This window comes from Hyperolius riggenbachi, chromosome 1 (genome assembly GCF_040937935.1).
Source record: "Hyperolius riggenbachi isolate aHypRig1 chromosome 1, aHypRig1.pri, whole genome shotgun sequence".
Classification (NCBI taxonomy): domain Eukaryota; kingdom Metazoa; phylum Chordata; class Amphibia; order Anura; family Hyperoliidae; genus Hyperolius; species Hyperolius riggenbachi.
In genome coordinates, this window is record NC_090646.1 from 578,425,071 (window position 1) to 578,439,963 (window position 14,893).

The 14,893-nt window shown below is 44.3% G+C and overlaps 1 protein-coding gene across 1 annotated transcript in view; it reads right to left on the reverse strand.

The window, feature by feature from the left end:
* The window catches only part of RASGRF2 (Ras protein specific guanine nucleotide releasing factor 2), a 346,737-nt gene that overhangs the window by 140,997 nt on the left and 190,847 nt on the right, over positions 1–14,893 (reverse strand). The window contains exons 7-8 of the mRNA XM_068247973.1: positions 12,739–12,932; positions 10,231–10,340 (exon numbers count right to left, since the gene is read on the reverse strand). Coding sequence (XP_068104074.1) covers positions 10,231–10,340; positions 12,739–12,932 — 304 coding nt within the window. The remainder of the gene's footprint in view (positions 1–10,230; positions 10,341–12,738; positions 12,933–14,893) is intronic.

Below are 14,893 nucleotides of genomic sequence, written 5' to 3' on the forward strand. Positions count from 1 at the left end.
CTGCGCCTGCGTTGCCGTGTCCTTGATCCCGCTGATGTCATCAAGAGCGCACAGCGCAGGCCCAGTATGGTCTGTGTCTGCGCAGTACACTCGTGGTGACATCAGCGGGAGCGAGGACACGGCAACGCAGGCGCAGTGGTTTTCTGACTTTAAAGTCAGAAATTCCAGAAGTGAACCGGAGGCGGGGCCGGAGCATTGGGGAGTGGCTGCGCCAACACAGGATGTCTGCGGGGGACCATTAGAAGCCCCGGGTAAGTTCAGCTCATTTTCCCCCGACCCCCCTACAGTATCCCTTTAAAGGACAACTGTAAACAATTAAAAAAGTCAAATTCTTGGGTCTCCAAGTACTTCCAAAGACAAGCACATGCGCAGACTCGTGCATGCACAGAGCAACTTGTCTTCAGAGGTACTCGGAGAACCGTATACTTCTGATGAGACTGGAAGACGCGGTCATCGGGAGATTTGAATGGGGGCTCGGCAGTGGAATGAGGGAAGGCAGAGAGGAACAGGAACCCTCTAATGGATCCAGAGCCTTCTCTACTCTTAGATGAGTTAGCAAAAGGAGCAGCAGGCAGCTGTGATTAGCCAGCCTGGTGCCAGCAACCCCGACCTGATTGGTCACGTGCCAAAGCTTCTCCTCTGTCTGGCCATGGTGAGAGATGATGGAGTTTTACCATAGCATGTCTCAATAAGAGGCATATATCAACACCTCACCTGTTTATGATGTCATATGGAAGGTGACAGGTGCCACTGATCAAGTGAGTACAGGTAATTGAGGATGCATGGATGAGGAGGGTAGTGTGTCTGCCAGGAAGGTGGGTGGGAGAGCAAAGAGGAGGCAGGCAACAGGTGGCCCAAACTGTTTGTCCAAACACTGTCCCCTAGATTTTCATGGTAGGTCTGCCCCCTGAGCAGGCCTGTACTTTGATGAGTTTAAAGTGGGGTCACTGGTCCTATGATTCCCCCTTACTACACACAGTTGGACTTCTGCTATGCGTGTGCGTTAATCTTTGCTTGCATCTGTAGGGAGAACCTACCTGGCAGATCATTTTGACCAGGTAATTTTCAAAGTAGTTCGCAACCTGGAAAAAGTTTGGGCATCTATAGTTTCCATTGTCTACCACAGAGGTGAGGAAAAGAATTGCAAATCATTTTGCAAATGCTTGTAATGAAAAACGAATGAAACTTGAAACTAATATGCAAAGCCTCCGTAGATTTCCATAGAACTAGAGCAACGTATAGAAGGGGAGATCAGCATCGCCATATAGGCCAGAGGACTGGCAGGAATGACTTTGCATTTTACATATATCAACTGACACCAGTAGGATGAATCTTCCTTATCACATACTCCCGACATATTATGCTTCTTGCTTACTGTGCTTGGCATTTCTAGAATCGTTTCCAGCTCCATGTAACTAATGGAAATGTTATCTTTATTGAAGAATACAGGATAATGTAACATGGGAAAGATAATCAAGAAAGGACGTCATCACTTTTTTTTTCATTAAAGTGGGATAAAACTCTGACATAACATTCAATAAAAATGGTTTTTCCTACTTTTTATTAACCATGCAGTTATCATATTTGCTTGTATGCAAGTAATATTGTCTGTCTACAAATTATGCCTACAAAGTACAATTTATCTGCTCTGAAAGCTGCCATTGCATTATATTGCATAGCTGCTGTATTTATATATATTGTATTAAAATCTATCTAGTGATCATTTCTCAACTCATTCTGCTTCTCAGCTCAGTACAGCACAGTTTCAGCAGTTTGCTAATGTTTATTAAATGTATCTGACAAATAAAGGTAAACAAAAGGTAATGTTATCAGATTAGGCCATAAGCTTTCCTCTAAGGCAAGAAGCTTTCCACAGAAAAACAAAGTGCTGTGTTTAACTGTTTGAATGTTGTTTTGTTACAATTTTTTTGTGGCAGTAGATTTTATGCTGTAATTAATCTTTTAGAGCAAAAAAGGAAATGCTGAGTGCCATACCAAACACAGTACAGTAGCAATGGGTGCAAAGTACAAGGTGGGGGATTGTGGACTCCAAACACAGTACTGTAGCCCTGGCTGCAAAGTGAAATCTGATCTTACTGGTAGTTTTGGAGTTATAGAAAGACCTGTGGATCAGTGATTTATAGCAAAACAAAATAATAAAAGTGTAAATGTGTCTTTCTTTATAGAGACTAGGCTCAACACACACCATACAATCTTGGTTGTACAGATTTACCAAATCTATGTAGTATAAGAGCCATCAGATTAAAAATACCTTGAATGATTGATTGGATAAGCTCTTATACTACATGAAAGTGGTAAGATTGAACAACCAAGATTGTATAGTGTGTGTTGAGCCTTAGACTTTCAGGCCTTGCACAAATGATGGCTAGATAGCCTGGACTACTTGAAGCAAACCAGTGTCAGACATGACACAGTATCTGCTGTACATAGCACTCATTTAGATCACACAGCTTAAAGGGGTTGATTCATTATGGGTAACGTGCTGAAACAGTGTAAGTTAACTCTCCTTATGCGTGCTAATGAAAGCAGCGCGACTAAATGATATGGCTGGCACGCTATGTGCACTACTGGCAGCGTAACGTGCATTCCTTTGCAACGGCTGCTCCTTGCAAGTGCCGCGCGGTAGTGACGTCTAGCCACTGCTACGTTAAGCACGTTACCCATAATGAATCAACCCCATAGAGAGCTATTAAGACTCTTGATTATCCTGCACTTCCTGGAACATGAATATGATAGACATGTAACCACCTCTCCAGTAATGTAGCTTAGGAGCCTTGGGTCCCAGTGTGAGTCTTACATTGGGCCCCCTCAAGCAATCTATACATAACAATTAATATGGAGCACCAAAATTTGCCAAGGACAGCTGCCGTGAGGTATACGCTGGGGAGGAGAACAATCTATAAATGGTTGCAACTAATCAAAGCACATATAGAGTGATCATTACCAGCATAGCACAAATAAAGAACTTATAAAGTGGTTGAGGGAGGGCTCCTCTGGTCCAGGGGCCTTGGTGCGGTCGCTACCTCTGCACCCCTTATTGCTACACCAGTGCACCTCTGCACACTCCACCACCTCCCCCATCAAGATGATTAAGAAGCAGAGGCTGGCTTACTCAAGTGGGTGGGGAGGAGGTATGACCATACCCGTCCACCGACTGAGCATGAAACTAGCCTATTGGAGCAAGATGGGTGGGTGGAAATGTGTCTTTGTAGGGTGTGGCCATACTCCTTTCCCACCCACATGACTACTTGCCAACTGGTCAACTTTGCTCATGTGCAGAGCTGGTGTATGGTCATTTGAGTGATCTTTGGGGGCTTGACAACCACTTCTGTGGTTGTTCATGTCACTGACTCCAGATTGAACTGGAACAGTTCTCTATCTCTATAGCATTATTTTTATAAATAAGCACCACAGGGAGAAGGGTAAGGCTGTATACAATACAGCCTTTCCCTCACTCACCTCTGTGTCAGGTCGTATACTGCTACAGTATATGAGTATAGGAGAAGTATTTGCATAGCTCTGTCTACTGTCCTTGATGCAGGAAGAGCCAAGATTCTAATTTTGGTCTCCTGTGTCAGAGGCAGAGCCCTTAACCAATACACTATCTAGCTACATAAGGACATAAGACTTTGACTATGGCAGGGATTACATTGTGACCTCCTCTAAGGACAGTCAGTGACATGACTATGCACTATGTAAACCAATGCAGAAGATGTCAGTGCTATACAAATAGTAATATATAGGGGGGCTCAGTGTCCTGATGAAGCACCCCACATGTGGGTGCGAAACGGCTTTCGACCTCTGGACATACTGTAACCCTCTCTCCTTAAAGGGAATGTCCAAGCAAAATAAAAAAAAATGAGTTTCAGTTACCTGGGGCTTCTACCAGCCCCATGCAGCCATCCTGTGCCCTTGTAGTCACTCACTGCTGCTCCAGTGCCCCCGCTAGCAGCTTGCCAACCTCGAAGGTCGGCGGGCTGCATTGCGTACATTTCTACGCATTCCCGCTAGTGCAGGAACATTAACACCTACATTTTACGCATTACTGGTTCAATGCGTAAAAATATATGCATTGAACCAGTAACACGTAAAAATGTATGTGTTAATGTTCCTGCACTAGCGGGAATGCGTAAAAATGTACGCAATGCAGCCCGCCGACCTCCGAGGTCGGCAAGCTGCCAGCGGGGGACTGGAGCAGCAGTGAGTGACTATGAGGGCGCAGGATGGCTGCAGGGGGCTGGTAGAAGCCCCAGGTAAGTGAAACTCATTTTTTTATTTTGCTTGAACCTTCCCTTTAAGGTGGTCTGTATCATTGATTTTATGATGTTTAATACATTTTGGCGTTTTATATTGGATGTGCCTAGCAGCTTCCTCTCATATTGAACTGCTTACTGCTATATGGGTTTATAGGACTCCAGTGGGCCATAACTGCAGGTCCTGTGCACCAGTTTTCTCTATACAAGCATTCAGTGCTATACAAATACACAAATATAAGAATACAAATTATACAATTATAATGGAAAAATGCTGTCACAAGAATGTCATAATTTGTCATCTACAGTATGTATGTGATGAATTAAATATTCCTCAACAAATGCAACACTGATGACCCAGCCATATAATCTTTTAATCTGGTTTAGATAAGAAAAATGCTTTCTATTCATTTCCTATACTGCACATGCCTCGTCTAAACTAAGCGAGGACTACATGGATAAAACCGGCATCTTCTAGGGCAGATATCTGAGATGTGACTACATAATCCCACAGCTGTTATTTCATCTGTACTGCAACTGGTTATTCTGATACTTTCCCAATTGCTGTTATAGAATCTCATATGTAAGAGGACTACTGTAGTTTTGTAACCCCAAATTACACTTCAGAATGAGTCTCCTGGCAATAAATGTGTCTGTCACTGCTTAGCTGTGTGGTCAAGGACTGTCGCAATGGAACTACTCTAATGCACTTGTATTAAAGTGATCCTGTGGTGGATTGCTGTAATCTTAACAGAAGGCTCAGCAGCTCTGCCTGCTGTCACTATCGAAGCTCTGCTGAGCCCTGACTACAATATTAACATGACTAGACTATTGCCTGTCCTTAGCACTGGCTAGTCTATGACACAGCTGGGGCCAGTGCTGCTGAGGAGGTAAGGCTGGTGTGTGATCCAGATACTACTGCAGCGAGCTGGGCTGCCAGGCAACTGGTATTGTTTAAAAGAAAATAAATATGGCAGGCTTCATGTCCCCCTCAGTTCAAGTGTACTTTAATGGTACATGCCACTGTTCAAGTTCATCTCATTCCCGTTACATACCTTTAGGTATCCTGGGCCTAGGTCGTGTAGAGATTGGAGGGTTTTGGATGATTTTTTCCAAGTGGTAGCATGTATAAGGTGAACAATAAAGGGCATAGTATTATATCATGAGGCACACCAAATTTTAGTAGTGCAGGTTTGGACTGAAAAGGTCCCAAAGCTACCCTTTGTGTTCTGCCAGCCAAAAAAGGAAGAGCGCCATGGGTTGCAGTACTCTAGTATCCTGTTAAGCAATATTTCACGATCAACTGTATTAAAAGCCGGTGAGATATCAAGCAGTATGAGGATGGAACATCGGCTCTGTCTCCTGCCATAAGCAGATCATTGCAGCTCAGGATGAGGGATGTTTCATACCTGTGGTGCTTCTTGATTCTTAAGCCAGACTGTACAGATTGTAAAGGGTCAAAGATGTTGTTCCTTGAGAGCTTAGCTTCAGGTTGGTGACATACACACTTTTCACAGCCAGAGCCACAGGTTCTAATAATCTAGTCACACCCTGAGTCCACCTGGAAACTTTGGGTCACAGAGCCTTGTCATGCCGCTCCTACATTATGGAACTCACTACCACAGCAGATCAGGACAGCTCCATCTCTGGATGTGTTTAAAGGGATACTGTAGGGGGGTCGGAGGAAAATGAGTTGTCATTACCCGGGGCTTCTAATGGTCCCCCGCAGACATCCTGTGTTGGCGCAGCCACTCACAGATGCTCCGGCCCCGCCTCCAGTTCACTTCTGGAATTTCTGACTTTAAAGTCTGAAAACCATTGCGCCTGCGTTGCCGTGTCCTCACTCCTACTGATGTCACCAGGAGCGTACTGCGCAGACACAGACCATACTGGGCCTGCGCTGTGCGCTCTTGGTGACATCAGCGGGATCGAGGACACGGCAACGCAGGCGCAGTGGTTTTCAGACTTTAAAGTCTGAAATTCCAGAAGTGAACCGGAGGTGGGGCCGGAGCATCGGTGAGTGGCTGCGCCAACACAGGATGTCTGCGGGGGACCGTTAGAAGCCCCGGGTAAGTACAACTAATTTTCCCCTGACCCCCCTACAGTATCCCTTTAAATACAGACTGAAAACCTGCCTGTTCAGTTTGCCATTTGCAAAAGTATAACTTTTGTTGTGTTAATGCTTCATCCTACTACCAATTTCTGTATCTGGGAGAGCCTAAGCATTTTGGGTCCTATGGGAGAAAAGCGCTATAGAAATGTTATTGTTATTGTTGTTTTCAATAACTTTCCAAAGAAAGGGGAGGTTGGAGACTGGTCTGTAGCTGCTCAAAATATCTGATAACTACAGAGGTGATTGGAATGAAAAATTATCCAAAAACTTTAATAAGAACAGGTTCTTTAGTGAATTGACATTTACAATGTGGACTGATGTTTTATGAGAAGTTTCCACTTGCCTTATTATCACCAGCATGATGTTAGTGAATTGTGGCCATTGTTTTTAGATTCATGCTAGATCTGCATGACAACTTGTCGTTCTACATCTCGGACAACCTTAATAAATCAGCCCTGTTTATATCATCCTTTTTATATGCACAGTAACTTGCAAAGTAGTCATTATAATTACAGTATAAAATGTAGAAATCCAAAAATATAATTGCAAGTAATTATGTACAAAATATCACCTTATTTCTGTGATACAGTACAAAGTTCAAAGACAAATCCATCCAAGACTTCAGAGATCCTATGCATTTTTAGAATCATAAAAAAGCTTCCTTATTGCTTTCTGTGTCCCTGCTGAGTTTATCTTACAGTCTGTTCTTTGTGACACCCATGAGAGAAAAAAAAGGATATACATGAAATCTTTTACAACAAGGACTAAGATGAAACAATATTCTAATAATTAAGCAGTAGAACCTATGGGTAACTGGGTGTGCAGGGTACAGCAGGGTACTGCAATGTTTCTGCAAATGCAAAAAAGAGGAGCAAGCGTTTATGGTATGATCCAATTGCCCTGAATTCAGAGCAATCAGCTAAGCACCACCACACTAACTAATGTGTATAGATGTCTCATGAGGAGATAATCTGTAATCAAGGCTGCTGATAAAGATAGGTGTCCTGGAGAAGATCCTCAAAGAGAACCTGAGGCCCAAAATTATAAAAAAAAAAAAAAAAAGATACTTACCTAAGGAGAAGGAAGCCTCTGCATTAAAATAAGGCTTCCCAGGCCATCCTCTGGACCCCAATTGCCGCTCGCAGACTCACCGCTCCTCTTGTGGCTCAAGCACGGCCCTACAAGCCCTTGTCGGTAATCTTTGGAGGGCCCGCAAGTGGCAACGGGGGACCAGAAGACAGCAAGGGAAGCCTCATTAGGATCCAGAGGCTTCCCTCTTTTTAGGTAAGTATATGATTTTGTAACTGAGCTTCGGCTTGGGTATACTTTAAGCAATACATGTTGTTCTGACAGTGCTCACTTAGGTGCTGCGAGAAGCCAAGAGACGGCTCTCCTTGCGCCAGGTAATCTAGCGCAATATTGCAAATACATTTTTCTACTGATTACCTAGTTTGTCCCTATGGACACATCATTTTGAGTCTGGCTATTGCCGACACCTGAATTACAAATCCGCCCCCCCCTCCCCCCCCGGCACCGTTAAAGCTGTAATTAACATTACGGTCTACGGCGGCACCCAAGTCAGGTGCTACACGGTGCTGTGCAGGCGTCGAGATTGCCTGACTTATACTTAAAGTAAGAATCAGGGGGGGGGGGGGGAAATGAGCTTTACTTACCCAGGGCTGCCCCTGGCAGCTGTCCTGTACCTTCGCCGCAGCCCCAGTGGCTCCCAGTCCCCTCCTGTGCAGATGCTTACTTCACCAGGTCGGTATCTACTGCGCCTGTGCGAGCGCCGCTGTCAATCATGCTCACGTGGTCTGGAGCGTTTTGCGCAGGCCAGAAGTACTAGATGGCTGCCAGGGTCTGGTGGAAGCCCCGGGTATTTAAAGCTCATTTTTTTTCTCTGATGCTTCCTTTAAAGTGACAACAGTGAAAAATGGCAGGCACACAAAACTGCTGGCTGCAGGATGTGTAACACAAGTTGTATTGTGCCTCTTGTTGCACAGTCAGTGTGCTCAAAGCGCAGGACCTTCGTGGATGCTTAAAAGAAAGCGCTTGGCACTACTGACAAGAGTTTATTGCTGATAAAAGGCTCACATCAATCCATCATAAACATGTTCGAATGTAAACAGATGACAAATATGCTCAGCAGTGTGGAGGAGCACACTAGAGCCTCGGAATTAGCTAATCCTAGCAAATGGTCGCCAGGGGCCAGGAGGATGCTGGGGGACCTTGCGGGCTGCGGGAGACTGGAAGAAGCCCCAGGTAAGTCCGTTTTTCTTTTTTAAGCGACAGCTCAGGGTCCCTTCAAAGTGGCAGTGAGGTTTTTATGAAACAATCGGTAGTATTAATTATGCAAGTACATTAATAAATGTGCATTATTAGACACTTCATTAATGCAAAATTTTGTTGATGCTTTTAAATTTGGAGATTAAATTGGGACAGAAAAAAATCCATCAGAAGCTGTCAGCCACACTATACCAGATAACAAACCAACATACTGTATATAATTAGATAAATACTTGCTCTACTTACATAACATATGTATTGCGCTGTCCACGTGTTGATTTCAGTGAATTTTATAAAATAAAAACTATAGAGAGAATTCTGTTCGCTGGCAGGAGCCATCTTTAGTCCCTCCAGCTGAAGCCAATGCTGAGGTCATTTCCTCCCTTACTCCTCCCCTTATCCCCACAGCAATAGCGAGCACCACATCGGTGGCATCCCCGCATCCATGGGAAGCCTCCAGGCCTGCTACTATATCCATAGGGATTCCCCCTGCATTTACCCTCAACCCTGCAGCATCCCCGCTCGTCCCGCAGCCTTACAGCACTTAGCGGGAAGAATAAATGCAGCTCCATTGCCTGGAACCATGTTGAGGTGAGTCTGTGTGTGCTGCATATATTCTTCCCTGCTAAGCTCTACAATGCTGCGGGACAAGCGCCAAGCGGGGATGCTACAGGGATGAGGGTAAATTCAGGGAATCCCTATGGAAATGGTAGCAGGGCCAGGGGTCCCCATGGATGCGGAGGTGCCCATTGCTCACTGAATGAAGCGGAGGAGATGCCTGTCGGGCTGGAGTGTGGGGAGGGGGTGGACGGTGGCAGACACGGAGGCAGCCAATGAGAAGAATAGGCGTGAGAGTGACACAGGCTGCAGCCAATCAGGCTGAACTAGCTGTGTCTGTGGAGAAGGGGAGAAAGTAAAGGAGAACTCCCCCCGCCCCAGCATGCACTGCAACTTTTCTCTTGCGGCTGATTAATGCGTACTAGTAAGAGCTGGGGACATGAGGATTAATATCAATAATAAAAAAGTAAGATTGATTTTGAAGTTAGGCATTGCCATTTTAGCATTACTTTTATCTGTTCAACAGATAGAAATAGAGAATGGATTTTGGTTTTCATGCTTACTCTTTAAAATAGTTAGAACAGGTGTTAATGGCACAAGGTAAGTTTCTGTATCAGCCCCCATGAGAGCAGAAGAAGCCTGATGGAGGTTCCATCTCTTCCATGTCCTATCTAAACCTAAAAAAATAAAACCTTTCCTTGGGAGGAGTTGGGCTTAAATGGCAAAAACAGTTTAATGTGTAAACATACCCATGTATAATGTGTAAACAGTTTAATGTGTAAACATACCCATGTATAATGTGTAAACAGTTTAATGTGTAAACATACCCATGTATAATGTGTAAACAGTTTAATGTGTAAACATACCCATGTATAATGTGTAAACAGTTTAATGTGTAAACATACCCATGTATAATGTGTAAACAGTTTAATGTGTAAACGTACCCATGTAAAGTAAGATAATTCCAATAGGACTAGTCACTAGGTGAAAATGACTTACCGGGACAGCTCCTCCAGTTTAGACTGTGCAAACTCCAGGCTCTTCCTCTCCACATGCTCATGAGGCGTATGGGCCAGCAGTTCATGAAGAGTTATGATGTACCGAGGGATCTAAGTGGAAACAAACCGATAAAATGTAAAAGTCAAAGCTGCGTAGCCATTACTCCCGAACTTTGGTCAATGTACCACCATCACACAATAGATTATCAGTATGGCTGATATTGTGGTGAAAACCCCTCCCACAGTGCGATGTCGTGACCATGGTCCTGACAGTTTGCCATCTGTGAACCTCATTGCATTGTGGGAAATAATGGCTTTTTCCAACTGCCAAGCGTGCAATATCTCACTCTGTGCATAGAACGCTCAGCAACAAACATTCCGTACAGATCACCTGGCAGGACTAAAGATGTCACCACCACTGATGAATTTCAGAAGGTAAATCAGGGAAAGGAAAATTTTACAATGAGCAAACACTGACTTAATAATCTATAAATTAATATTGTAAACAATAAGCTATTTTATTCTTTATGTTATTTTGACTACAGTCCCTCTTTAAAAGCTCCTTATTGTATTAGGAAGCTGAAGGAACACAATTCATATTGTTTGTTAGAAATGTTTCCTCATATCTATTATAAACATGCCCATACAACATTCTGCGATGTACTCAGTGCTGTAACCATAGCAACATGAAGCATTTGTCTGCTAATTTGCCGATAATTATACATGGTCATGCCTCAATGTGTGAGAGACATGTATTTGTCAGCTCAACATGATAAATTGTGTAACCAAACAATTAAACTTTGTTTTAAATGACTGTTTTCAAGGTTTAACAAGTGAGAAATGGAAACATACAGGACACCGTCAATGTTGCGGAAACACATGCATCACACAGACGTGTCTGCTGCTCTATGACAACAGAAAAGATAGGCCTAATCGATGAGAACTGGTAAGCCTTCCCATAGCAAACAATCAGCTGCCATTCTTTTTTGCATGTAAAAAAATTAAACTTTAAAGTGACTGGTTGCTGTGGGGAACAGGGCTATTCTGTCCTTGCACTACATTCCATAAACCTGCTCTGCTCTGTGAATGAATACAGTACCTTGCTGTTTCCATAGACAGGGTTACTGGTCATGCTGAGGCATCTTTAGTCATGGCCAGATGTACAGGTATTCAAATGCTTACCTTTCACAAGTTCTTGTGTTTATGGGCAGAAAAGGTGGGTGGGCGTGTGTGTGTTTATTCTAAAGCTGACCATAGACATGCAGATAGCAATTTAGGTGTGAGTCAAAGGTAGAAGTCCAACACTAATTTGTTAAGGAAGGACAGAGAACTCACAACCTCAATGATAAAGCTCACAAGAAGCTGTAAGATAAATCCAACTGCACTGCTATGTCTGATTGGTTGTTCCCTATAGTCCTAAATACACTTGGAACCTGCATAGGAGTGTTCCACATATTGTTCCACAATAATTTAGACCCTGGTTTCACTGGTCAAGCTCCTGTTAGCAGACAGTCCAGTCCAGGTTCCAAGTGCATTTAGGGCTATAAGGAACAGCCAATCTGACATAGATGTGCAATCAGTGACATCTTCTCATTTTTTGTGAGCTTTATCATATAGGTAGGGCGTTCTCTTGTCCTCAACAGATAAGTGTTGGACTTCCATCTTTGACACCCAACTAATTTAGTCCAGAGAAACAAGTGTTTATATTAAGGGTAAAAATATATTAGTAAGTCTTACGAAAAAAAAGTTCCGGATTAGTTTCTAATCCACTGATTATTCTAGTTCTGATCCCATGATCCATTCAAACTGAATTTTTCTGTTTTTGTCAAAAGAATTTGCCGTAGAGGGTAGGATTTTGCCAAATAAATATTGCTTGTTAAGCAAACACAAAAGTTGTTTCCCAAAGGCAATATCATAACATGTCTACAGGTAGGTGTAAACTCAGCTGCAAACTAAACAGATTAGCACCAAACACCGCCAGCGTCTCAGATCTCAATTACAATCATCCTATTTTATTGAATATCCATTGAGAGTACGCATGGGTGGCACAGTGGGGTAGTGAATAGCACACTCGCCTTGCAGAACTGGGTCCCCAGTTACCTACCGTATGTTCTCTCCACAGGTTTCCTCTGCAAACTCCAGTTTCCTCCCACATTCCAGAAACATACATAAAATTTAACTGGCTTCCCTCTAAAATTGGCCCTAAACCATGATGGACATATAATTGTAGTACAGATTAGATTGTAAGCCCCTCTGAGGGACAGACTATATAGCACTGCAGAATATCTCAGTGCATTATAAATACTGAATAATAATAACATACTTGTCTCTGTGTCATTGGTTTTGTAAGCCTGTGCATTATCCAGTTCACATACAGGAATGTTAATAACATTGGTGTAGCAGCCTGCATATGAGGGCATGCAGCCATTATACACAGGTGTCCAATAACCAGCAGACTAGGTGCACTACCAAACCTTAGGGGTGTAAGCATGCGCTGATATAAGCATACCTGGAACATGGGGTAAGTGAGGAAAGTCTCCAGCATCCTCCCCTCACATGCTGGATTGGCTTCATATTGTTTCAGGAGTTTGTCGAAGTCTCGGTTCTGCTTACAGTTTGCCAGCACCTGCAGACTGTACTGATGATTCCGAACAAACTCTTGGTAAATGTTCAACATCGGCAGAAGAATATCAAACAAGTCCGCTGCGTACAGGAAAGAAAGAAGAACAAGTAAAATAACACAGCTACTAACGGAGGCTATAAGAAGTCCATAAAATGTATTAATTCCACACTATCCTTAATTATGGGCTTTGTTCCCCTTGGTTCTGCCCCCAAGTATCTACTCAGAATGAAATGCCAGGTGAGAGAAAGAAGCACACTGTCCATGTGTTTATTCTAAGTATTTTTCTTGTTTGGCCATATAGTTCATTGGTATGGCACACCCTGTATTTGTACAGTACAGTTATTCCCCAGTTAACGAACGAGCAAGGGATTGTAGGTTTTTACTTAACCTGAATTCATTCTGGAACACTGTACCATCTTTGTCCCCTGTACTTCCTATGTGCCTCAAGTATCCTACTCTGTGTCACCTCTGTCCCCATGTGCCTTCAATGTCCTACTCTGTCCCCATGTGCCTACAGTGTCCTCTACTGTGTCACCTCTGTTCACCTGTGCCTCCAGTGTTCCCCCCTCTGTGTCACTTCTGTCCCTGTGCCTTCAGTTGCCACCTGTGTCACCTCTGTCCCCCTGTGTCTTCAGTGTCCTCCTCTGTGTCACCTCTGTCCCCCTGTGTCTTCAGTGTCCTACTCTGTGTCACCTCTGTCCCCCTGTGCCTCCAGTGTCCTCCTCTGTGTCACCTCTGTCCCCCTGTACCTTCAGTGTCCTACTCTGTGTCACCTCGGTCCCAATGTGCCTTCAGTGTCCTACTCTGTCTCCATGTGCCTTCAGTGTCCTCTACTGTGTCACCTTGTTCACCTGTGCCTTCAGTGCCCCCCCCCCATGTCACCTCTGTTCCCCTGTGCCTCCAGGGTCCCCCTCTGTGTCACTTCTGTCCCTGTGCCTTCAGTGTCCCCCTCTGTGTCACCTTTGTCCCCTCAGTGTCCCCCTCTGTGTCACCTCTGTCCCCTGTGGCTTCAGTGTTCTCTTCTGTGTCACCTCTGTCCCCCTGTGCCTTCAGTGTCCTACTCTTTGTCACCTGTTCCCCTGTGCCTTAAGTGTCCCCCTCTGTGTCACCTCTGTCCCCCTGTGCCCTCAGTGTCCCCCTCTGTGTCACCTCTGTCCCCCTGTGCCCTCAGTGTCCCCCTATGTGTCACCTCTGTCCCCCTGTGCCCTCAGTGTCCCTCTCTGTGTCACCTCTGTCCCCCTGTGCCTTCAGTGTCCCCCTCTGTTTCACCTCTGCTCCCCCTGTGTTTTCAGTGTCCTCCTCAGTGTCACCTCTGTCCCCCTGTGTCTTCAGTGTCCCCTTCTGTGTCACCTCTGTTCCCCTGTGCCTTCAGTGTCACCCTCTGTGTCACTTCTGTCACCCTGTGTCTTCAGTGACCTACTCTGTGCCACCTGTTCCCTTGTGCCTTCAGTGTCCCCCTCTGTGTCACCTCTGTCCCCTCAGTGTCCCCTCTATGTCACCTCTGTCCCCCTGTGCCTTCAGTGTCCCCCTCTGTCTCACTTCTGTCCCCCTGTGCCTTCAGTATTCCGCTCTATGTCACCTCTGTCTCCTTGTGCCTTAAAGCGGTATCGTCACGATAAAAATCAAATTTCAAAAGCAACTAGTCTGAGTGTATTAAGTAATAAAGATGCTAATCCTGCATTCAAAACTTTCAAAACTTTTTCTGCTGTTATGATTTGGAGTTATCACATACTTAAAGAGAACCTGAACTGAAAAGTCAAAATAACCATACACAGGGCATAGTTACCTCCCATGTAGTCTACTCCTCAATCTCGTTCTCCTCTCCTTCGTCCCATTTGTCCACTGTGATTAATGGAATTCTCTGTCCTCCATTTTAAAAATGGCCATTACCCCATAACAGCTTCCTGGTCAGCACACTGTTAAACTGCAATATCACCCACTTGAGCCATATAGGGAAACATGGACATTACCTTGCACATTCAGTTGTAACTGACAGTGGCTGATATATAACTGACAGCAACTGGTATATTTCAGTTCTGAC